The sequence below is a fragment of the Haliotis rufescens genome, unplaced genomic scaffold (assembly GCF_023055435.1).
Source record: "Haliotis rufescens isolate VD_foot unplaced genomic scaffold, xgHalRufe1.0.p SCAF_48, whole genome shotgun sequence".
Classification (NCBI taxonomy): domain Eukaryota; kingdom Metazoa; phylum Mollusca; class Gastropoda; order Lepetellida; family Haliotidae; genus Haliotis; species Haliotis rufescens.
In genome coordinates this window covers 813,878-840,390 of record NW_025964201.1, presented here as the reverse complement: position 1 = coordinate 840,390, position 26,513 = coordinate 813,878, and the positions used below count along the sequence as shown (strand labels likewise).

At 39.3% G+C, this 26,513-nt stretch overlaps 1 protein-coding gene across 1 annotated transcript in view; it reads left to right on the top strand.

Annotated features, from left to right (window-relative positions):
• The first annotated feature begins 510 nt into the window (after positions 1-510).
• Positions 511-26,513, top strand: part of LOC124117241 (gamma-aminobutyric acid type B receptor subunit 1-like) — a 43,115-nt gene continuing 17,112 nt past the window's right edge. Inside the window, exons 1-7 of the mRNA XM_048383418.1 lie at positions 511-617; positions 925-990; positions 3,631-3,923; positions 21,179-21,316; positions 22,000-22,170; positions 23,635-23,733; positions 24,290-24,355. Of these exons, the coding sequence (XP_048239375.1) occupies positions 3,714-3,923; positions 21,179-21,316; positions 22,000-22,170; positions 23,635-23,733; positions 24,290-24,355 (684 nt within the window). The 5' untranslated portion in view covers positions 511-617; positions 925-990; positions 3,631-3,713. The remainder of the gene's footprint in view (positions 618-924; positions 991-3,630; positions 3,924-21,178; positions 21,317-21,999; positions 22,171-23,634; positions 23,734-24,289; positions 24,356-26,513) is intronic.

Below are 26,513 nucleotides of genomic sequence, written 5' to 3'. Positions count from 1 at the left end.
TACCTCATTTGGCACGTCGCCGCAACCACGAGTTTCAGCATAATAACGCCCGTGCCCACACTGCGAGAACCACAAGAGACTTCCTCCAGCAGAATGGCATCAGAACCATGCAGTGCTCTCAGTCCCGATTTAAATCCCATTGAACACCTGTGTGGGCTCAAGTGCCTATTGTCTTCATCAACTGCTTCATCCATTCCATGTATCGACGTTGCACGGCAGCCTTCAATGCACATGGCGAACACACGAGATACTGACTGGTGATGCCATTTTCTCAGAGACGAGTGTTGTGTTTCACTTTAAGAACAGTTGACACTTTAATTTCAATCTTGATGATCAATTTTGCCAAGATTCATCTTTTTAATATGTCTCAAAGTATGTTTACAGTGTTTGGACAAATAAGGTTTCTCATATATCTATCCATGGCGACGTTTCTTTTTGCGGTTCAGTATATAATATGTTAACAAACTTCATTTAGTACGATACAAACATCATAACATTTCCAACGACACAGTGCAGTCGGGTGATTTAATATGTAGCTTTCATACAAGCTGTCGTAAATGCAAGCCTGATGTTCAATATGACAACATCTGGATGATGACATTGTATATATCGACAAGGTATGTATTTCACATCATCATTTATTCGTTTAATTGAAACGCAGTGAAACCCGATTTATGAATCCATGGTGGGTGGTGTCTTAACGAAACCTAAAACCATTGTTCAAAGTTTTAGCCATGTTTGTAATTTGTAGAAGGGATGTAGAAATGCACTGTAAAACCTACTGTTCATAATGCTGCTAGCATAGGGAGATCCATTACAACTGCTGTTTCAAAACAGGTCATGGCGACATGGGAAATAATGCAAATGCATATATGATATCCCTAGACTAAAGCACTGAATATGTTCTATTTCTGTTAAAACCAGTTATCGATCTGACAGCGACCGATCTGTGATACGGGCAGTATGAAGCTTTGAAAATTATTCAACCAGGTAAAAGATTTTGCATAATTTAAGTACTATTAGTTTGTTTGTTGTTTAACAGCGCATTCAGTAATATTCCAGCAATATTATGGTGGCCTGTGTATTATGGAGTCTTGATCAGCGATTCAGTGATTGATATTACAAGCAACTTATCACGCCGTTGGGGTAGGGTAATACGCTGTCAGAGTCGACGAACCTGACCATTCGACCCCCAGCATGTGTTGTTAGGTACCTGTTCTATCCACGGGTCTAAGAACCATGTATGCAGGTGTGTGCGTGTCTGCGTGCATGCGTGCATGCGTGCATTTACTATCCAATAGCAAGGGAAAGATCTGTCGTGTCGAGTGTTTTATTCAGAATGTAGGGAGAAGACTAATGCGTGATGATATATATGTTAAACATATTGCACCACCATCAAACGTGGTTATTGATATCATGCTTTACGAAATGTTCTCCTTGTGCATGCCTTATTTTTTCAAAGAAAAGTCGCAGTGGAGCAAAACTTGAACAAATAAAATATGTTTATGCTTAGATACTTGCTTTTGGCAATATAATTATGTAAATATTTCATTCATAAATTATCATAGAATGAATGAATTAATAAATAAAATTGGTAAATTATAAAGGAAAAGGTATTCACTTTCTATTGTAGAAGCATAACACGGTGGACATAAACTTGGGATACATCAATATCCAACTATCTTAACTTCGTTTTGTTTTGATCTTAATAAGCGAAGCCTTAACCTTATCAACATTGAATAACATTTCCTCTCTGTCATACATGAAAGATATTTTCCTTTTCCAACTTGCTTTTATATTTTATATAAGGACTATATCTTCAACAGTATGTAAGTCCAATGTTGAAAGAACTTTAAATTTCAACTGTCTTATATGAATTGATACATCTCATCTGCTTAAAATATATTCATACATTACTTAAGCCTACAATATATGACGTATATTTGAGGTGTTATTTTGTAGCCACATATCAAAATATAATTGCATATTATTAACTTTCAAGGGCATACGATCTTCAAGCAAGTGTTAGCCAGTATCCAAATGTCTTATACATACCATCAACGTAAGGAGGATATCATACGCATTCCAGACATAAGCATTTGGTGTCCGGGGACAGACCTATAACAAACATATCTTACAGGTGATGAAATGTACACTTTCTAGGTCATCAGTCCTATGCATACAATACTTTCACCACCATGTAACAAAAAAGGTCGTATTTGAGTGTCAGATATTTTGAAGAAAACTGTCAATCATACGGATCTATTAAGATTTGTAAGGTTTTTTTTCCACCATGGCTCTTTTACCTCTTAGTGACAAGTGATAAAACACAATTAATCATTGTGAAATTAGAGGGAAATAAGATTCCTAAATATGTATATGTGTATTCTGGTTCACTGGTCGACGTTGGTGTGTCTTCATAAAACAGTATTTCTTGTCTGCATAAACGCCCTGCCATTCTAAACATAACATTTGTCTTGTCTAATTTACCTGTGTATCCGGTTACCATGTCTGATTCAAAAATGATCTCCAAACATCAATATTAACATTTCTAACAAATAAATTAATATTACAGATGGGACCAAAAGATATATTTCTCCGTTTCCGTCTTCAATACAAAGATGATGATTTTTGGGCACATGACTTTCCCTTGTCATTATCTTTGTTGATGCATTTTTTGGTTACCTACATACTTTTATTATTTTTTTCTATTTGTGGCAGAAAAGGTGTATATTTTCAGCAGATTTTTTTTTCTGTAGTGTCTTGACTCTATCGTCTCCGTATGCAGAATGATAAGTTTAAGTTTAAGCCTTCACTATATTGTTAAATGATGTGTCGTTTTTATTAATTCAGAAGTCTTTATGATAGTGTCAAAGCTCAATAAGATATTGTTTCGAATGTTTGGTGTAGTGGTAGAGCGTCCTCCCGGACAGCGGAAGGTCGGGGGTTAGCAAAGGACTGGTCGTCTCGGAGTCAGTATACTGTATCTGAGTGCGGTTGGGTATCTCAGTGGACTAGCACTATGAAATCGGCATTAGTCCGGACTAGTACAAGCAACCACACACACGTCCATGCACATCGCTATTGAAGTGCAACAATCTTGCCCGCGACGTTAAACCCCACTTCACCTCGACTCACGAGAGGGGACCACACATCATCGGATGGTGAGACTCGGTGGCTTTGCTGATTGCTTGTCATTACGCCCCGATTGCTTGTCATTGTGCCCCGATTGCGTTGTTTTCAGTCATCGGTTTATCTGGTCCAAGCTCGGTCAGTTACAACCCGCTGTGATATAGCTAGAACATTGTTTCAATGATTTTCAGGCAAACAATTTAGAAATATATCACGGAATGTATAATTCCTAACCTCAGTGGTGTTTGCATTTGCATATCAAAACATAACCTCAGTAGGGTGTGGGGGTTTTGATGGTTTTTTTTTTTTTTCCAAAGGTTGGCGTTTCTTAAGGTCAATTTTGCCAAACCGCGAGACAATGCACAACTGTTCACTGTATGATATCAGTACTTCCACAATCAATAATTCCTTCCGCGGAGACAAATGTTTTGCATCCGTTGTTGTTTGCTAAGTTTCCGTGTTGAACCAATAGCTTGACAACAATGTTCGTTGTCACAGAAACAGAGCAAAGCTTCACGATCACCACCAAAGGAGTGGATCATTATTACTCTGGACAATTGAAATCAACGTCAACGTCAGTCATGATGAAGATCATGTTTGTCGTTGTTTCCATGGCAATACACGTTCATTGCACGATCGACATCCATCTTTTCGGACTGTTCCCAATGGAAGGGCAGTACGCAGGCGGGCTGGCCCAACTGCCGGCAGCCATGATGGCCGTTGACGACATCAACAAACGCCAGGACATTCTACCCGGCTACAGGCTGCATATGAAGTGGAATAATTCAAAGGTAGGTAACATTTCATAGATAGAACTGTTGGGGACATGGTGTCGTGCCGGGTTAGCGAAAATCCAATTTTCCCTAGTATCAGTAAAGCGAAAACCCAAGTTGGGGTATTTGTCCTACGAAAGCGAAAAATGAGTAATTGCTATAAAAACACCGGATTACCGTAGTTTAGATTAGCGCCCGACTCCCAAACAACCAATCAATATTCACGGCAGAACTAATGGGCATGGCCTCAGCCCTCCATAATCAAGAATCCAAAAACCACCAAAAAAATCCTAATACTTACCGACTCCCTAAGTGGACTGCAAGCCCTCCAAAACAAAAATACCCAAAACCGACCTAAATTAATAAATCAAATACTTAAAAGCTCCAACGACCTAACTAAGGCAGGCAAACAAAAAACATTCTTGTGGATACCCGCCCACGTAGGAATAAACGGTAATATGAAGCAGCTAAACTATCCCTCAAAATCCCAGAAATAAGCTTAATTCTCATCCCCAACCCAATCGGCATCTATTCAAAATCTCAAAATTCCCAAATTCTATATAAGCAACCCCTAAAGCCCCCTCTTGGGTTGCACACACCACCTTCGCCCCTTTCGGAAACACATTAAATGGCCTGGCCGGGCCCGTGTGCGAAATACGAATCAGTCGGAAAGCGCACGTTAAATCTCCAAAGTAAGTAAGTTATCTATGTCCAAAATGGCTAACGCACAAGTTCGAGTGACCATGGTTGATGCCGTGCGAGGTGGTCAGCACTTGTTCAGGCTCTGAAAGACAATCTCGTCAACAACGTCATCGCGCACAAGAAAAAATACCCATATATACAAAATATACAATTTTGTATATTTGATATTTCCAAAATATACAATTTTGTATAGTTGGTATTTCCAAAATATACAATTTTGTATATATGGTTAGATTTTACCACTGCTTCATTCAATTTCATCACCTCTTATAGAATGTTTCACATAATATGTGGTTGCAAAGTTTACTAATGATACCGAACAGTATAATTATTGCATGTGACAATAATGCTTTAATACTATTTTCATTATGACAACTATATGATGTTATGAAATAATTTGTATTTGGTTATGTTTTACAGATCTTAATAACAGTTTGATCAATATAAAATGCGTACGCCAGCAACAAGTAGTTGAAAGTAGTTTTAAACATTGATGTTTATCGTTCCAAAGCTCTGTTCTCCAGCTCAGTTCATCTTTGTTTACGAGAACGTTTTTAATATGGGCAATTTTCTTCTTTCGGGACATTGGAGCAGTCATAATATTCATAACATCATAAATATTAAGATTACAGGCAATTTTAACAACTTTAGTACTCCATGAACTTTTACATAGTAACCATTTTCTTCATCAAAGCGTTACAAGTACTGTTATTAATCTTGGGGTAGTCTAAAAACATTAGCATGTAATGTAACAAACGGGGAGGAGAGACCCATGTCTCCATTAGTGGCTATACTGGAGGTACCGTTACTAACACCAAGAAATAATTTACCGGCTCTATTGTGGATTAGATTAACGTTTTATCCTCATATACCAGAGCCATAGAACATTACCGGCTCAACAAGACTTTCATACAGTTTCATAAAAAACATCATAAGACATACACCCAACAGAATAAGACAAAGCATGGCTGGCAGAATTGTACAACTCTTTCACAGTTTCACATATCTAGATTCTCGTCAACCCGTAGTCCCAGATAACGATATGGTTCTACATAGACCAGTGTTTGCCCAGCGTAGAGGAATCTGGTTAATCTGTATCACTTAACGAGTGGTGAATAGCTTACTCTGCCCACAGTCGAGAGCAGCACAGTAATTAGTAGTTTAGACCAGGCGAATACACTGGTCACACTTGACTGGTCTGTCTGATGATTCGGTCACCTGCCAAATGGGATGTCTGACAATTGGGTGTGAACCTTACAGAGGAAGTTATTTTATGAATGCGTCACGTGTTTCAAAAGAGATGACCATTATCTAAGTAAAATACTTCTAAGATCATAAAGGACATAACATTTAATAAAGTGAAATTCATTTTCGACAAACTTTAATGAACAATTTTAAAACAGTGCGGGCAAATTCTATTTTCTAAAAGGTTTGGGGGGTTGTAAATCGTCCTGTTTCGATCCAGATCTAAAACTAGCTAAAAAGCGACGGTGGTCCCTGTATTTAAAACATAAGGAGCAACAACGTTACGATCATGAAAGTTCTTAATGTATTGCCCTTAACGTTATGTTTATCGTTCCAAAGCTCTGTTCTCCAGCTCAGTTCATCTTTGTTTACGAGAACGTTTTTAATATGGGCAATTTTCTTCTTTCGGGACATTGGAGCAGTCATAATATTCATAACATCATAAATATTAAGATTACAGGCAATTTTAACAACTTTAGTACTCCATGAACTTTTACATAGTAACCATTTTCTTCATCAAAGCGTTACAAGTACTGTTATTAATCTTGGGGTAGTCTAAAAACATTAGCATGTAATGTAACAAACGGGGAGAAGAGACCCATGTCTCCATTAGTGGCTATACTGGAGGTACCGTTACTAACACCAAGAAATAATTACGGGCTCTATTGTGGATTAGATTAATGTTTTATCCTCATATACCAGAGCCATAGATCATTACCGGCTCAACAAGACTTTCATACAGTTTCATAAAAAACATCATAAGACATACACCCAACAGAATAAGACAAAGCATGGCTGGCAGAATTGTACAACTCTTTCACAGTTTCACATATCTAGATGCTCGTCAACCCGTAGTCCCAGATAACGATATGATTCTACATAGACCAGTGTTTGCCCAGCGTAGAGGAATCTGTTTAATCTGGTTAATCTGACTGTTGGAATATTATCTATGCATTATCCCGTCTATAAATCTAGATATATTTACATTTTAGCGATAATGAAAACTGAGTAGAGATAAGATATATTGATGAACAACGTCTTTATTACAGTTAGGAGCGACGCTTAGGTGTATGTTGTAACACCATTATCAAGCAAGTGATGTTGTTCATCCACAGATCTTATCCTCTCTCAATACTCCAACTTCTAAATTCCTCGCAAAGAAGATAATGATACTTGTTTTGAATCTTTCCATCGTACAAAATATTCTTCGCACAGTATTCAAGAAACAATGTAATATTAATATATTACTACGCCATCAATATATGTTGTGCAATATTTGAGAGGTTGGCGCCTGTCGGGACGGTGTGAGATGCTAAAACTGTTTTTGTATAGTCTAGTATCCTTTGGCTAGTGACAGCTACCACTGTTTATTCCCATTCAAGTTGCTAATGGTGTTTCATCTAAACAGTATTATGGGAACGGAAATTAAAACATTACTTCATTCGTTATGCTACCATTTTTGAATATATGTCCATGAGATTAATCTGTTCATTTTTCCGTATTTTTATTACGGAACTTATAGCTTTGTGTGGCACAAACGATCAAATAGTAAGATGACTACAATTAAAGGGCATTAATAACGAGAGGCTGTTCACATATATGTACATCATATATGTATCACGCGAATCATTTCTGGTTTTACTCGACGTAAGAGCTAGAAACGTTACCTACTTCCGGCGCAGCGGTTCTAGATGTTGGCGCTATCTAGATTGGGTCCCTGACACATGCAGCCCTATTTGATGGGTGTATTGTATTAATAAGCTGAACTTTTATAAATCTATTTTTTGCAAATATATACTGGTCACTCCAACTAATCATTGTTACTAAAATATATAGGATTGTTGTCTATAACGTGTCCATTCGTATGTCTGGTTTACGTCTGTTCTACTAATTATTGACACTAAGAAACTCGTACAATTTTTTAAATCATTACTAAACGTGTTGTACTTGTCTACATCTGAATTGAAAAGTGGGAGAAAAGTTGCTTACTGTATTTTGCCGCCTTTGATGGTTCTGATGATCAAGATGACAACGTCAAAATCTAAGTGTTCAAGTGTTTATGTCCAGGCCCCCGTGACATGCAGTTGTCATGTGACATGTAATTAACTAATTGAATTGCCAAAACAATTCCGACAGCAAATAACCGCATCCACAACAACAATGCGTGGATGCAAAGAAAGAAACCATTTTAAACCCCTTTCTGTATATTTGTATTTGTATTCCTTTCTGAAACTATCATTCTACAAACAGTTGTGTTCACCGCCAATTGTGATACTTCTACTTAAGAAAATAAAAAAGGATGTTTATTTAGTCATTTGACATGCGTTCATTGTAAACAAGGATTAGTGTTAAAGGATTACTAAGTTTGTCATCCAGTATAATGCACTTCCTCGATTAGCATAATTAGAACAGAGTTTGTAATTAGTTATATCCTGACTCAAGTTAACCAAGGCAGCTACATCAGTTGTGATTTATGAATTTGTGGAATCTTAATGAAAATAACGACCGCCTGTCACAAAAATGCAAACGAACATTGAACACGCACAGTTGCAGATTTTCCTTTCGTACATTTGAGGGTGAACGTGAACGAAGCCGTGCAAGATGCTTTACAGCGATTTGTCTTCAGAACACATATTGAGCTCAGGTAAGTTTATTAATGATGATATTTTCATCCATTCATAGATATGGCGATCATGAGCGCTGACACTATATGTATTCGCAATAGAACATTTGGAAGACTAGACACAAATTGAGTCACAATATGACAACATCAAATCAAAGAATTTGTTTAATGCAACAGATTTAAGGCATTGAAATTGTACATTATTATAAAATACATGAGTGTCGCTACGTCTCATGTCAAATACATCAATGAATTCTTTATAAAAAAAATAATTTAATATTACTATGAATTTATAGCTAAAATTATGGAGTCTTGCATGTCGAGCCAACAAACTATAGTACATATTATTCACCTTGGAATTTCTGTTTACTGTGCTTGCGGTGGGGTCAACCCTATTCCCAAAATGGACAGTTCCAAATACTACTGCATAAAATATTAATGCCAATTTGGAGAAAATTACCAAATGATTGAATGCAAGTAAAACTTAATCCAGGGAAAAAGAAAACTGTTCAATATCACGTCAAAGTGTGCCCAAGTGCAAAACCTAATCTTAAAATGAAAGGACTTTGGTATTAATATTTCAGTCAGATTATGATATTGGCGAGTTAACGAGGTAAGCCCTATGATTAATTGTCTTAAATACCTTTCTGGTGTCCACCGCCGTGAACCATACTCAATCACTCAGATAAATAACCCCTTTTACATAAGTCATGAACAAGCATATATATATTGCCAATATTTTGCTCCCATGTTTTGGATAATTGTACCAAAGAAAAAGAATTAATCATAGAATGTCTACACATTAATTCATTACGGACGCTGAAATAATGCCGATGAGACGTTAATTTTTACCTCGCCCACTCACTGATTACGGACTATTTGTGGGCCAATAAGAGGTTCAAGCCACGTGAAAATGTAGAGTGAGACCAACGTAGCCATTACACCTTTTTACAAGATGGAAAACATCTTTGCTGTTAGTGATTACATATAAAGAAATCTAACCAATTCACAGGCTATACGTTGTAGAACTGAATGCAAGTCATTCCTACCTGATACCATTAATAATTGGAATAGTCACCGGAAAAAGAGGATTATTAAACTTAGACAATGTTATATTCAGTTAAGCCATGATACCAGATTTTGTCACTTTAAACTTCCATCGGCTTAAAAAACACATCTCAGATAACACATCATGCATGCTCTTGTGGCTGTCACAATGGTACACTGCATTAATTTTTACACATGCCCCAACTACAATATATTTAGAAACGATTCTATTCTAAAGGTTAAGTGAGTTTCTAATCAGTGGTTTATTGGAAACAATTTGAACAGTGCCTAATTTAGCTATTTTGAAATCGGCCATGTACATCCGACGTTCGGGTGGATTTGCACATATATAATAACTAGTAGTAAGACTTAATACATACTTTGAGACACGTATTAAGTATTAAAGAGTTAAATAACTTTTCTTAGGAAACCCCTTTCCATCAACCGCACTGTTGACCTATCTTTTTTGTTCTGTTTTGATGTATTATTTAATACAATATGTATATCTCCCCTCATCCCAATGTTAATAAAAGGAAGCTTGGTGGGGACTTTTGGGATATAAGAAATGAATACAGACTGCCATATTGTCTGAATGTCTTAACAATCACCGGGTGTGACCACGTAGACAGGATATCATTCGGGTTTCTCATAATTACTCCATGAGCATGCTTGGCATTGTAGCTTGGGGATATTAAATGTAAGTTTGTTATCAGAGGAGATTGATAGTGAACTTTTAGTACCAGTTAGATATGATATCTATATGACTTCTTTCTGTTTGACAAAGGATTAAGGGTATATGTGTGGGTAATCCTTCCATGCTGATGAAAGAAAGTCACTCTACTAGTTCATGTAATCTACGTCAAATAAGATCAGAACACATGCATTATTACAACATACTCAGGATACCAATAACAACGAAATGTACAAATTAACAAACATGATCAATATTATTATTACATGTTAATGCCATGTATGTAAATATAGCTATATAAACATATGTTTAATTTTTCAGCTTGTGTGAAGTCGTCCATAAATACAAGAAAACGTATATTTTCCCAAAATTATATTACCCTCAAAAGGGCAATTATATTCATGTTACATTTTTTCAGTCTCTTTTTTAATTCGAATGACGTAACATTTATGTTACTTTGATTTTATTAGACCCATGTTGTTGTTACAGACCCAGGGATTGACTAGGTTCATTACATGTCATAAAAGTGCCGGGACATAATATGGTGGCAATACATTCTCTAATTAACACCTGTCACAAAGGGACGGGCAATTTGGGTTTGTCCTCAGGGAATGTGTTATGCAATTTGTGTATTCACGAAATAACATTCAACAAATTATGTACATGGTCCTGTGATGTAGGATTGATGCATTCGTACTTTTTATAAATAAATGAATTGCATTTTTTTTTTAACCGTATGCGAAATACGCATAATGTCGGAAAGCGCAAGTTAAATACTGACTTCATCCCAAAATAAATCACAAACCCTCTCTTATAATTTGTATATTATTCTATATTTTAATTATGTAAATCACGTTCCTGTCACTTTTAAAGTAGAATACGTTAGTCACTCAACCAATTCCATTATTATTTTCCCAAAGATCAAAGATTAAAGCAGTTATCAAGATTTATTTTCCATATCTTTAAAAATACTTAATCTTTACATTGAAACTGCCATCATGATGTATTATTATTATTATTATTATTATTTTTACTATTATTATTGATGTACATATGGTTTGCACCCAACCATGCGCGTGCCAAATTATACAGCGTCAAGCTTTTAGAGCGCCAACTAAGTTTTCCAAAGTAGAAATTAAGCCAAATGAATATATATCAAGTTTCCTTTTGCTAGAACATATGCATGCTGTTGTGTTTTTTCAAGGTAATCTTCGTTCTCGCATTGATAACAATATTTAAAGATCAAGTATTATAAAATATAATACGGGAATATATTACACACGTTATTTACGCATCCGGTTGCTCATAATACAATTTTCCCCAAGGACTACCGTTTTACAAAACGCGATTTTCCGCGTTTCCGCCGAGATTTCACATTATAACAATGTATATCTACAATGAAACCGACAGCTCAGAACAAACCAAATTCAACACTTTCAAGTAGTGATAAAATATTTTTCATCCTCTGTGCAATCCACTCTGTTGGCATATGTGCACGAGAGCATGTTACAAAACACATCGCGGCCTCCCCGTAAAACAAATCCAAGCTCAAACACTTTCAATACAGAAGTTACCGCCAAAGCAATCGCCACCGACAGCTAATCCCCTCTGTGCATTTGACCATAAAGTCTACTCACATACCAAGCACCGCGCCAGGAAAAGTACCAGACGCCTCAACCGCCCACCCGTCAATATCATTGCAAGGACAGTATGTACTCCCGCTAACAGTGTGGAGTACTAATTAAACCCTCCAGTAATGTTACCCACCACTAAATCAGTTTTTTGTAACTTGCTGATACTATTTTGCACATACAAAACATTTATAGAGCAATACATAGCAATTATCCTCCTTTACCAACATATACAAAGAAACACAGTGCTCAACTTAAAACACTTCAATTTGCACATATATCATAATTATACACAAATGCATAATAATTATCTCCCTTTACCAATATATACAAACAAAACAAATTTGGATACACCATATATACAAATTTGTATATTTTGTATATGTCATATATACAAACTTGTATATTTTGTATATATCATCTTTCCAATCTTGTATATCCTTTGGAAATATCATCTTTCCAAAGGATATACAAGCTTGTATATATGGATTTTTTTTGCAGTGATCGGCGACGTTGAGTGCACAGATCACGTTGGTGACCTGATCCACTTGGAGTGAATGAAATTATAATGTACATCTATGAAATATTAAAGTATTAGAGTTATTAAATGTGTTAAATGTAAAGTACTTTTGTGCAACTATACTATACTTCAGCATCTAATAAATTACTACTGTAATTACGGTATACGCATTTCTGTGTTTTTCTTGTAATTTGAGAGTCCCGGTACAGCAATATCCCGTGTTTACTGTAGCGTGACCAATCTAACTGTAGCTTCACGAAAGCGAAGAGCTTTTAGAGTTCATTATGGCTAGGTTTCGCTCTCCCGGCCCAGAACCGGGAACATGAGGCCTTCTTGTCACAAAGTTTGTAATGTACTAGATCTAGTCTGAATTTGACCGCCACATTTGCCGCAGCACACTGAACCTTAATCAGTCTATACCTGTCAGAAACTTGCTATACATCCTAATATATATTCTGGAAGAATAGTTTTTTAAATATGATGGGCTACTTTATAGGTGAAGATTTATCAAGGCTGACATCAGTTCGGTTATATATTTGTGTAGATTCGAGCAAACGTCTCGAGTTGGATCAGGTTCTGTTGCTTGTTCTGATTGCTTATCATCTCCCGGCGTCGGTTGGAGATAATCAACAACTGGTTTCCTTGGCCCAGTCTCCAATGTTATATATTCATGTTGGGAAAGGAATGTTTGATGGTGTATCACTAATCTGGGGACATTCAGAAACGTGTTATGGGTTGTTTCTCACTACGTCTTGATGCAAAAGGGGGCACGGGTGGCCCAGTCGTCTAAGGCGCCGCGATTCGCTGTGCAGAGTTGCGTCCCTTGGGCACGCCAGAAACCTATGATTGTGGGTTCGAATCCGGGTTCGCCCTGATTATGTTTCTAGGTCAGCACCATACGCGTGCTCGTGGGTTTCACCGAAGTGGTAAACGTCTGAGACCTGCATCACTTCGGGCTTTCCTCCCACATTAAGCTGACACGCCGTGATATGGAATAATGTTCAAAGCGGCGTTAAACCCAACTCACTCCCTCACTCACTCACTTGATGCAAAAACATTTTTTCTTCTGCAATATTTAGTAAAAATATTTTTTAATATATTTTCTTTATTACTTATAACGCAAATTTTATGAATGGTGTGTGATACCGTAGGGCAGGACTTGTTTATCATGTTCGCGAACACCTGGTGTCATCAATGATTTTTCACAGCTATTGCCCTTAACGCCAAATGATTGGTTATTCTCCTGCATTGACAATTTATATTTAGCTTGGTCGTCTAAGGCGCCGCTATTCGCTTTGCAGAAGCGTTCCCCGGCGGCATCCCAAACATCTTTGATCGTGGGATCAGATCCCGATTCGTCAAGGTTATGTTTTCGTAGTTTTCATGAGTTTAACCTCTGAGACCTGCATTTGGGATTGCCTTCCATATTAAGCGGACACGCTGTTATATATACTGAAATACTGTTCAAACTCACCCACTGATTGTTTCTGAAAAATATTGCTTATTCTGGCTATGAAAACTAGACTATTCACCACTATTCACTACTATTTTTCCTTCTGAGCCCACTGAAAGTTGTTTCGGCAGAATCTCTGCACCTGGACACAGGAAACATAATTCAAAATAATTACTTCAACACAATCAGTCATTTCGGCAGAATCTCTGCACCAGGACACGGGACACGTAATTCAAAATAGACGTTTCAACACAATCAGTCACTCAAACAAACATGCAAATTGCGTGAGTTGCAGGTGCTACGATGTCGGCTAATCGATATGCCTGAAGCTTAAGCTTTTGATTTGCCAATCCGAGCAGAATATCCGATTGATATTCATATAGAAACACAACTGTTGCACATGTGGATGCCTACTTGGCTTAATGTCCTGTCCACAAATTCAACATAGTATTATCGATCAGGAAATCCAGCAATTCATATATTGTTTTCTCAGTAAACTTCAGCGCCCATTTTCTTCCATTTGTGACGAATTGTTCTGAACCTTAGAACGCGTACGTTTAGGGGCAAATGCCCCGTGGAACAGTGAGTGTTTGTCATGTGGGAGAGTGTTGTACAATCAAGCACATCCTTTGATATTTGATTAATCATTATTTTTTTTATTCAGTATAGACATAGGCCATCGGCCCATGGCTTATTATCTTTAACAGTATAAAGCTCAATCCGGTTATGCATTATAACACTGCGTGGAGCTTACAGATCATAACAAATTATCAGTGTTCGAAATACCTGCCTGCCCGACCGTCCGAGACTGGTTGATTTCAACTCGGGCTGCCAGATTTTTAAATCCCCCTGCCCGACGGTCGGGTTATATTTCATATGTGAAAATATTCTAAATATTTCCCGATGATAAGCATTAATTCACATGTAAAGATGAATGATAAAATGTAACAAAAAAGAAACCCCGTTAGCTTATCCTGAGAAACATATGATTATAGTGGGCAGGCAGGTTTTGGTCAGGGCTGGCAAGTATTTCAGCTAGCCAGTCCTGTGGTCTGGCTGAAATTTTTTTGAGTTTCATACCCTGAAATTATGCTTTCTAACATCAATTGCATGGTACATTAAGGCAGCAAAATTTCCTAAACTTTTCACATTTGAAGTAGACATGAGTATATTAAATCTTCCTAGGGATGTGATGACATAATATTCCTGGAGTAAGTACATTTAGCGGGATCTTTCTACACATTACAGATTAACAAAACAGTACTGAGTCTCTACATAGCCAAGATTACAAACCGTTCATCTAGTCTTTGTTCTCTAGGTACGCGTGTCTTTCTACCTCTCAAATAGATGACTGATGACTTTGAGTTACCGCGGAACTGTGCAATAGCACACCTGCATTTACATATTCTTACTGCATTTATATGGCTCAAAGGGAATTTAATTATTGAACATTGAATAATGTAACATGTAATAACCTCACATTTCAGCACGCCTAACATGTTGATTGGTGACATTTGATCTCCAAATATATACTGATAAAAAAAAATATTCACTATCAATTGTTTTTTCCCCAAACGATATTTATAAAGAAGAAACTTTACTTAATGCCCAGTAGTTTGTGTCATTATTACATGCCTGAAATAACATTTCATAACATATTATGAATACCGCGAATCTGGCATTTTAAACATTTCCCCCTATGTTTGATACAACTTTTAAACGCCAATGTAGAAAGTGGATATCTACACCATTTACCTCAAGCGGCATTGAAGTATTTGACCTCTGGGAATCCCATACAAGCAATTGTGTGTTGAGCTGTCATTTATTGTACATTATCCAAACCCCAAATTCCAGTGCTTTGCTTTAAAGATGGTAAATAATAGTGTATAAGGAATTGGTGAATTCACGATGGTCTGGGAACCTGTATTATTACAATATTTTGAGCAAGATAATTCCTTTCAAAACATACATAAATTGGATTAAGACCATACATCAAAAGAAAGAAAATGCACGACATCCGGATGCAACTGCTTACCCAGTCCTGAATTCCCATCTATTTCCCTGGGCGGTCGGGTAGCCTAATATGGCTAATGGCGATTCCCGACAAGGGTACAATGTGAGAAGCCCATTTATGGTGTCCCCCGCCGTGATATTGCTGGAATATTGCTAAACACTGCGTAAAACCATCTCACTCACTCTCATATTTGCCTTGGTAGAGCATCAATAAATAATCCAAAAGGAAACGGGCTTATAATACACCCCTGGCGGACTCAGATCAGATTTCGTAAACCCACATGGTGTTAATAATACTTGTCTCAAATACTATTTTTTCTCTTTGTACATATACTTATGGAACTTTGAAATCCAGAACGAAAGGGTAATGGACATGCATTCAGGTTTTAAGTGCAAGCCATTGTACTGATTCGTGATTTTGTCAGAGTCCCTTCTCCGTTAAGAGAGCTGGTACGTCACTAACACCAACCTTTTTACACAAACAATTAATAGAGTTACCAAAACAATTATCCCCCTAATCTCGCCGATAAAGTCATCTCCTCCGTACTCCATTCTACACCCAGATCTGCGACCCTTAAACCGAATCACCGCCCTTCCGCATCGCCCACCCGTTCATAGGAAAAGCCTCCCACATCATCAGCCGCCGCCTCAAACAACAAGCCAATATTGACACCCACTTCACCAGCTCCAACTCCCTCAACGCCCTGCTAAGAGCCAACGGTAGGAACACAACCAAACCCCCAAGAGCCGAAAGGTGTAGTTTAATAAATTGACTGCAACTGTGGCCAATCTTACGTAGGTGAAACATCCCGCCCCATCAACACCAGAATCAAAGAGCACAAAACACCTCAACCATCAAATCAGTCAGCCAGTCAGCCATCTCGGACCATATCAGCAACTGTCCTAATCACAACATTAACTGGGGCAACCTTCATGATGTCACTAAAAGAGAACCGGCAGAAGCAGTCCACATTCGCCGCCACAAGCCATCAATCAAGAGAGATCAAGGCTATTTCATCCAATCCGCCTACTATGAACTCCTTAAGCAATACTCACTTATCCTGTTCAATTGGCTTCATGTCCCATTGGCTTCCACCGACCATCGTGTTGTGACAGTATTATCCTTCTTTTGTCATCACTTACTCATGTTATACCAATCATATATGCAATTGTTGTTACTGTTAATCCTCCACCTACTATACATATTCTGTACATTGTCCCTCATTGAGTCTTGCTTGACAATGGTATAAGAATCTACACCGAAACGTCGCTTTTTACAGCATAAAATTGTGTCTACCTTAAAGCTTGTTTAATCTTTAACTCAGCGTTTTTGCACGCAATGGAAAACGTGGGTATGTTTGGCTGTAAGATGTTTGGAGCGTGCTCATTCTCTTTGAAAAAAAGAAACGCACAGGTTGTTTTTAGTAAATTTATTGTACCTAATAAAGTCGATATACTTATTTCTGAATCATAGATACAAATATGTAATTTTGGAACTCGTTAGTTAAATGTTGTCGTTGTACAAAGGCATTGAAAACTGTTCATTGTCACGACACATAAGGCCACAAGGTTGCGCTGTACTCAGTATCTCGTGTGACCGCCCGGGCAGCAATCACGGCTCTGCATCTCCTCGGTACTGACTGGATAAGTGTACGAATTCTGTCCTGCGGAATTCTGCGGCACTCTGCTTGTAACGCGTTGGCCAGTTGTGGGAGTGTCTGCGGCGTGTTCTGACGTTGACGTACACGTCGATCGAGTTCTTCCCAGAGGTGTTCGATTGGGTTGTGATCTTGAGATCTTGACGGCCAGGGCAAGGGGTTGATGTTGGCATTATGAAGGTAGTCTACCGTGAAACGAGCTGTGTGCGGTTGAAACAGCTCTCTCTGGCGGTTAATGAATGGAAGAAGGCGAATATGATTCATGTAGCGATTTGCTGTCACATTTTCCTGAAACACAACCAAGTCAGATCTCGTGGTGTAGGATATGGCCCTCCATGACATTTTTGAACAAGTGTTTTGACGCACCGTTTGTCGAATATCAGACCACCAAAATTTTCCAATAACATATATCCAATTTATATACCGGCGTCATGGTCAGTACCTGGTCACACCACCTCTTGCAGCCGTCACTGCTCGACACCTCCTTGGCACAGATTGCACAAGTCTTCGGGTTTTTTCGTGGGGAATTATTCGCCATTCATCCTGTAAGGCGTTGGCGAGATGTGCCAGTGTGTAGGGACGCTGGTGACGTTGACGGACGCGTCGATCAAGTTCGTCTCACAAATGTTCAAACGGGTTGAGATCAGGCGATTTGGACGGCCATAGAAGGACATCGATGTTCTCATTAACAAGGAAATTAACTGTTGCACGTGCTGTGTGGGGCCGAGCGTTGTCATGTTGGAACAGCTCCCTCTGGCGGTCCAAAGTTGGGAGGAGGTGAGGACGCAGAATTTGGTCAATGTATTGGTTTGTTGTAAGATTGCCCTGGACAACAACTTACTGTGACCTACCCGTATAGGATATTGCTCCCCACACCATGACACTCCCTCCACCAAATCGGTCCACCTGTCGAACGCAGTTCGGCGCAAAACGTTCATGTCGACGTCGGAATATACGTTGTCTTCCACCCCTCGTTGAAGAAGAAAACGTGACTCATCGCTGAACCAAACGCGTCGCCAGTTCCTGCGATCTCCTGCCTGTACTCTGTTGCACCACCGGACACGTCGTTGACGGTGTAGACGTCGCAAGACAGGTCCAACTTTTGGTCGTCTCGCTCGAATTCCTACTTCGCTCAGACGATTTCTAAAGGTTTGGTCGGAAATACTTCGCATACCAGGCACTTGTCCTGCAGTGTCCGTTGCTGTAGCAAATGGGTTCCGATGCAACCGGATGTACCGATCCTGAGCAGGGGTGGTCACTCTTGTTCTTCCACTTCTGGGATGATCTTGAGTCGAATTAGTGCGGGTATATCGATCCCATAGTCGAGATATGATGCTTTGGTGAACGTTGAAGTCTCTTCAGGGTTGACTGGGACTCCCCTGCTTCCAAACGTCCAGTGGCGATATTTCTTTCAGCTGCAGTTAATCTTGGCATGTTTCGATCTTCAATCACGTCAGAAAATTCGTAATGAACTCATGAATTTTGTACGGTCTTTTATAGTCATTGTCTCTGCCCTTATTTCAAACACTTTGCACGTGCATTGTGCTGAAAACTTTTTCTGAAAGCAATTTCCGTGCATCATTTGCATTTTTGCTGATAAACGTTTACAAAACCATTTGAGATGTGTTTGCGTGCACTGCACAACAAACATGGCATGATTAACGGGAATCACTATCACAGAATTGTCTTTAAGACGATTGTTGGGGAAAAAATCTAATTGAAATTCTCAAAACACCTATTCGTTTCTTTTTTTGAAGAGTGTATTAAAATTACACTGTTGGTGGCTCCGGAAATATTAAACATTGTAGGACATTTAAGGAAATATATTCATCAAGTTTAAATTCAGGAACATGCGGTAGTTTATTCATTTAGAGTAGTCAGTTTGGCTAAATGTTTCAGATCAACAGGGTGAACGCTCAAAATGTTTTGCCGTGTTTTCTAACATTCCTTCACGTCCTCACATTGAGTGATGTTTAGAGGGCAGCCTGTTCTCTGAGCATTTGATACATTCCCAGTAATATTAGATATGTTTTGTTTCATATTCAAATACTGTTCAAATCGGCGTTACACCAAACTTACTCAAGCCCTCACTCACTCAATCAATCAAAAAATTCCCGATGTTTTATCCCCATTTGAATTTAGCTTCACTTAAAAGTACTCGTTTGGAAGTCTCGAGAGCAGACGACAATAGTGACCACAACATCAGGGGGTCGAAACGGTCTGTTAAGAATTGACTCTCGCTTTGTGTGAGTTCATTGGTTTAGCCCTCACTCCATGAAGCTTCATAGTCCAATGAACTCACACAAAGGTATATATACATAGAGACAGATCGAGTTGATACTACGACAGTTTGGATTTGCATTTCGTCGCTCACTAGGACTAGAATATGCAGTAAAACTCTCTGAGGTCTGAGGTTTCTCAATGTTTGCTAATTATGAGTTAAAGATTAAAGGGTCTAAACGATCGAGACAACGCTTCTATATGTATTCTCGCAAGGGAGATTTTCCAGGGTTTTCCCCAGGAATGTGGAAGTAGTATGTCACTGTTTACGGCATTTCAAGAATACGATCTCGTGAAAATGTCTGAACGTCAAAATTTGTCTTTCGTGCACTTATGAACGTCAATTTCCGGTCATGCGACGACCTCACGTCCAAAGGAAAAGCCGTGTCTTTGTAAACTTCACTTTGAGGAATTATTGAATACTGAATCCGTTATAGAGCAGTTACTTGATGCGACTGTATTTTCTTATGTATGCTTTCTATCATCTTCCCAAGGCAAGCAACATCAAGACCACTTTTCCTGACTCGACCCTGGCGCCACCTCGCGTCGAACACGAGTTCTGCCCCTTGTAATGAAAACGCGATAGCTTCACAAAGATGGCGACAACCAGTAGCGACGACCTAGTCGATCAGAAAACGTAAAACATTCGTGATTCCATCCCGAATATTCAAACATAGTTTGTGGGTGGGTGGGGGGTGATGGGGATGAAAAAGACATGTCGACAAAGACAGCAGCGGTAAATCACTTTTATACGAAGGTGTGAGGTGGGGTGAAATTGGGTTTAACCTCGCGTCCAAGATCATTGCACTTATATAGCGATGTGCATGCACGTGTGTGTGTGGTTCCTAGTACTAGTCCGGACTGATGCCGATTTATAGTGCTAGCTCATGGATCACTGAGATACCATGCCGCAGTTTTACATGAATACCCCACTCAGTATACTGACCCCGAGCCGACCAGTCCTTGTTTTAGCCCCTTAATGCCGAGCGCCAGACAGGGTAACAACAAGTACCATATTTTAACGTATGACGCGGCCGGGGATCGAACCCCGGACCTTCCGCTGTCCGGGCGGATGCTCCACCACAAGACCACGGAGGCGGTCTATACGAAGATGTACCAGTCGTGGATGTTGAGTTTGTGATTGGACTATCTATATGTGCGATGGTCCAATCATATTTAGCACAGGATGGTGAGCTTCATGTGGCAAGGGTAGAAACAAGACTTTGAAAAAAAGTGGGCTTGCTATATGGTGATGTTCAGATTTAAATATATTTCCAACATCAGCTGTAGGAACACGGTTGCTTGTTTTTGAAATGTGGAAAGTTCAGGAAATGCAATTACAGTCTAATCTGAAACCTCTTTATGAATATAGTCACTATTTTTTGTAGTCATGATGATATACTGTTGTAGTGCAACAAAGGTGTGGGCGTGAAGGCGCTGGCCGACAGCTTGTATACCCAAGGCACCAGTTTGATGGTCATAGGTGGTGCATGTTCTGCTGTGTCTGAGGCAACAGCCAGGGTGTCACATCTGTGGAACCTCGTGCAGGTACAGTACACCGTACCCAATTTACTTGGTCAAAGATACAGTACACAGTGCCGTTATTGCCATGCTTTGTTAAAGATCGAGAATACCGGTATAACTGTTTCATTGAAAACCACTGAGTACACCACTACTAGTATAATACATGCGTCGACAGAGATGCAGTACACTGCCACCAGTATCACTTGTGCTTCGCTGAAGAGCGAGTACATCTGTACATATATTACACGTTTCGTTGAAGGGCGAGTAAATCGGTTATATATTACACGTTTCGTTAAAAGCGAGTACATTGGTACATATATTCCATTTCGTTAACGAGCAAGAACATAAATGACCTGAATTAAAATCCCAATGAGTAGGTTATTCTGAAAATCACTTTTCTGTACTTCCAATTCATTTCTATATGTTGTAAGTTGACATTTACCCTCTTATTACGACGTTTGAGCTAACGTTACAAAGATATATGAAAAACGGTGTTTTGGATAATAATGCTCCTGTTGTGAGTATGCAGCTTTTTTGTGGCGGATGCTACTGGTGTCTATTTCGTGACCCCCTGGTGTCATTCACTGTTTTTGAGTGATCCTGTTAGATCAGTTTCACCTCTATTTTCCCTTTTCCCAATGGAGTCTGTCAAGACTGGTTATTCTCTGGCGTTGACGTTTGGGATTTCTTATCTGATGTGTTTTCAGATCTCCTATGGATCTGTGTCTCCCTCACTGTCAAACAAGAAGGTGTTCCCAAAGTTCTTCAGAGTTATCTCCCCTGAGGCCAACACCAACAAAGTCCGTGTAAAACTCTTCAAGCATTTTGGCTGGAATAGGATAGCAATCATCTCTGAGAACATGGACCTATTTTCCTCAGTAGGTTTACACAATAAAATTAAATGTTAACATGGACTTGTTGAAATTTTCAGGTTAATATTATCCTGGGGAAATTTAAAAACAACTTCCGATGCAATTCCCTATTTTAACTTGTGCCATTTATTCCCAATCTTTTCAGGTAAATAACTGATTTGTCTTTGCATGTGTTTGTGACGGGTGCCACCGTTTGGGCAGGATACGCTGACCTTTTCGTGAACGGCTGGTATCATAACTATTTAATAGTGATTTCTTATGATTATACTGAAAATATAATCGAACTCGTATAATCAAATCAGAGATGTCTTATGTATATGGAAAGGGTTTTGTTGCTTTTATTACAAAAAAATGTTCATAATTCGAGATTCCGGGTTAGGATAGAACCCCAGCATCTTATGCTAATCATATGGTTGACAGAATTGGTTGATTGCATGTCATCGTACCTGAGCGGATTGGGGCATTGCTCATAATATCAACCACTGGAGTGACTGGTCCAGATTCGATTTAAAGGCCGATGTCATATAGCTGGAATATTTGACGAAAGGGGTGTCAAACAAACAAACAAACAAACAAAAATTCGGTTAATCCTTATCGACATGTGTCAAGAAGTACACAGGTATATTATGTCATTGAAGATTAGAAAAAGATCATTTCATGCAAACCTCAATGGATTGTCCATAGTCATACTGACTCAGGATATACTCACGCTCTACGATTTCTTGACAATGACACTTTCCGAAATGTACAACAAAACACCTTGCAAATGAACGAGTGAAAACCCTCCACTACTGCTATAGAGTAACGTGCCTGTGTATGGTGGATACCAAACTTGAGAGTATCAAGACATCTGTAATGTAATTTATTCCCTGGACACAACAGTGCTAGAAGCCCCTGTGAAAAAGAGCGACAGAACCATTTCCACAATCAAAGAAATCCCAGGAACCACCAGCAGTTTCATTTTCATACATGCAAATACAAGCAACTAAAAACATTTCCATAATCATTCGAAATCTCTGCCAACCGCAGAGTTCATTGCACGATTCCGACAATATCATGAGCATGTGTTTAGGAAACTCTACCAAGAGTGATTGCACCAGGTATTCGTGAAAGGGTGAGCACCCGTCACAAACACATGCAAGGTCAAGTTAATGTTCACCTGAAAAAGAAGCAAAAACACGAAACATATGGGACAAGACAAAATAGGGAATTGCGTCGACGTTTTGAAAGCTTTGATGGGGCCTTGAATGTTGTAACCTTGATCTAACATTTTTTTAGCCGTCGGACGCTCTTTGACATCTTCATAGAAACAGAATTTTAAAAAAGTGGTAAACGCAGACATCAAATGTTGTATGTGTTGGAAGACGGCTCGACATTAATATTGGAAAGTTAAAGTTGAAGAGAAAACATTGTCTCTGTTTCAACTTGTCCTTAGTTTTTAACTTGGTAAATATCATTGGAATGTTTTAGGCAACGGAGGACCTTATACAGAAACTTAATGCTGAGAATATAACGGTACTATCACATCAGTTCTTCAGCGATCCAACCATTGACGTTAGAGCACTGAAGGTAACCATGACGACCAATAACTGCTCCAGTTCCGGTTTTCGCAGATAAATACTATTTCTAGTGTTATTTATTATCATTTGTTTAACGGAAAGAAAAAAAAACAAGATAAAATTCAATCATATGAGATATGCAGGTATGTAAAGTGTTTTTCAACACTACCATTGTCGGTGAACACAATGAATATTCTCCACACATTGAACCGATATTGGCAATCGATCCCGGTTGTTCGGCGTGACGAACCAAGGCCCATCATCACTTATTAATGTAATCCTCGAATATCCAGTGGATTCTATTTGATTAAATATCCTAGATCCATTTGCAACCATAGCTTCGTTTCGGATGTGACGCCACCACACCCATGGCTCCTATTTCTAGTTTGATTGGACGGCTATTTGAGTCGTGCCGTTCTACATGGACCCAATCTGTGGTAGCGATTGTGTCAAGGAATTTTTATCATAACAGAATAGCGATCCGTTGGTTAATCAAGGATGCACAAAGTGTAATTATATCGTACAATTTAGCATCATCTCTAATGTTGACAATCTACATGTTTCAGAATCAGGATGCAAGAATCATTGTAGGCAACTTCTATCCCCGGCTAGGGCGGGAAGTCATTTGCCAGGTACTTGGGTATTTATACTTGGTGTCTGAAGGAAACAGACAATAGAACATTGTATAATTGAAACATGGTGCATGACATAGTGTGACTGCAATGCATACTTGATTCCTTTGGAGATTGAGAAAAGTTTGAGATCGATGACTGAGTATCTTCGTCGACTGTATAACTGAGCAGGAAAGTTGGTTTGCCAGCCGCCCAGTGGTGCAACATGGGAAATAATGCCTTACTGAGCGCTGAGTGCTCCAACTCCATTATCGAATGATGTTTCCTCTCCACGAATATGTGTATACCTTGACTGTTAGTTTCGTGCTTCCGGTGTTGAACATGAAATGTTGCTATATACATTGACAATTTATATATATTTGCATCTATGCTGTCTGTATATTAGAATTTACATAATAATAGGTAAAGTAAGTTCGAATTGAAATGAAATGAAAGATTTTTTCATCCCGTGTAATGTTTCACTTGTGATTCACGTAACATAAGTCTTGCTCAATAAGGCGTGGGAAGTTTGGCAACTATAGATGGAATATACCAACGAGGAAGGATGAAAGATGAACACATTGAACAAACAAAGGATAACAGAAAATTTATACTGTCATGGTTGACAGAGAAATGTGCCTCATTAGCTGCCCCACCACCCCTGAAAAATGTACCCAAGTCAAAACAATTAATTCCCATAACTAAGTTAAACATATACTCTTCAAAATAAGAAACGCAAGGCCAGATTTGTGTGAGGTAGGAAAATACATTTATTCGAGGAACCGTACAAGGTATTGAGCCAAAATGTTGTGGAGAGAACACTTGGTGATTGAAGTCATCTCAGTTATCGGTACATAGGAAAAGTCCAAATTGAAGGTCAGCTACCATTAATAACGCGTATGTCCCCCTTTGGAATCGATAGCGGCCTGACATCTCCTGCCCATGGAAGAGACGAGAATGCGAATCAGATCCCGGGGAATGGTAGCCCACTCGGCCTGCAACGCAAAAGCCTACTACTGTAACATTTGGAGCTGTGGTTGACGTCGGCGTAGCCGTCTATCCAACCCATCCTACGTTTTTGTTGTGTAGACAGGCTCTTGTGATCCGTGCTGTATGCGGTCGAGCGTTGTCCTTCTGGAACACACCGTTGCCGTTGGCTGCAATTGGGAGGACGTGTGGTAAGAAAATTTCGTCGATGTATCGTTGAGCCGTAAGATTGCCCTGGATATGGACCAAACCTGTGCTGCAGTGATGAGAGATAGCCGCCCACATCATAAGGCTACCATTAACCAAACCTGTCCACTTCCTGTACGCAGTTTCCGGCGTAACGTTCTCTTCGACGTCTGTAGACCCGTGCTCTTCCATCCCCTCGACGGAGGAGAAATCCTAATTCGTCGCTGAACCAGACATCTCTCCATCGCAGTTGAGGCCATACCCTGTATTGACGACACCAATGTAGTCGTTGTTGACAATGTTGTCGACTCAATATGACGCGTCGAACAGGACGTCTTGCTCGTAGACCTGCTGCTCTTAACGGTTTCATACGGTCTGGTCGGAGATTCTGCGCAGTCCGGGTATTTGGGATGTGGTTGAGGTGGCTGTGGTCGTCCTTTCACGTAGGTGGCGCAGTCGGATGTAGCGATCTTGGGCGGAGGTGTTTCTTCTTGGTCGTCCCGACCTTTGCCGATCACTTGTTGACCCATGCAGTTGAAACCTATCCCATAGCCTTGTGATGGTGCTGGGCGCTACACTGAAAACCCTGGCTACAGCCGATTGGGATTCCCTGCCTGCAAGCGGCCTATGACGTTGTTTCTTTGCACTTCTGTTAATCTTGGCATGTTGTTGAACTGTCACTGTTCGATTGACGCAGGTGCCAGGAAATCAAAACCCTGCACTTTAAAACCGTTCATAGTGTTGCTGCATGTGCAGCTCCATGGCCCTATTGTTAAAGCACTGGGTGCGTTTTTTTCCGAATCGTACGTGTTTCCCGACTAATGGTTTGCATGTCCTTGTTGATTTTGATCCGGGAAATTTGTCACTGACACTATACCACATTAAACCTATACCTTCATTTTATACCTCTTGGTCCGCTAATGTTGCTTTCATGGCCAAAAATATCCGTTTTACGTTTATTTTTTTGAAGAGAATATATATATATGTTCGCATCTGTATCTTTGAT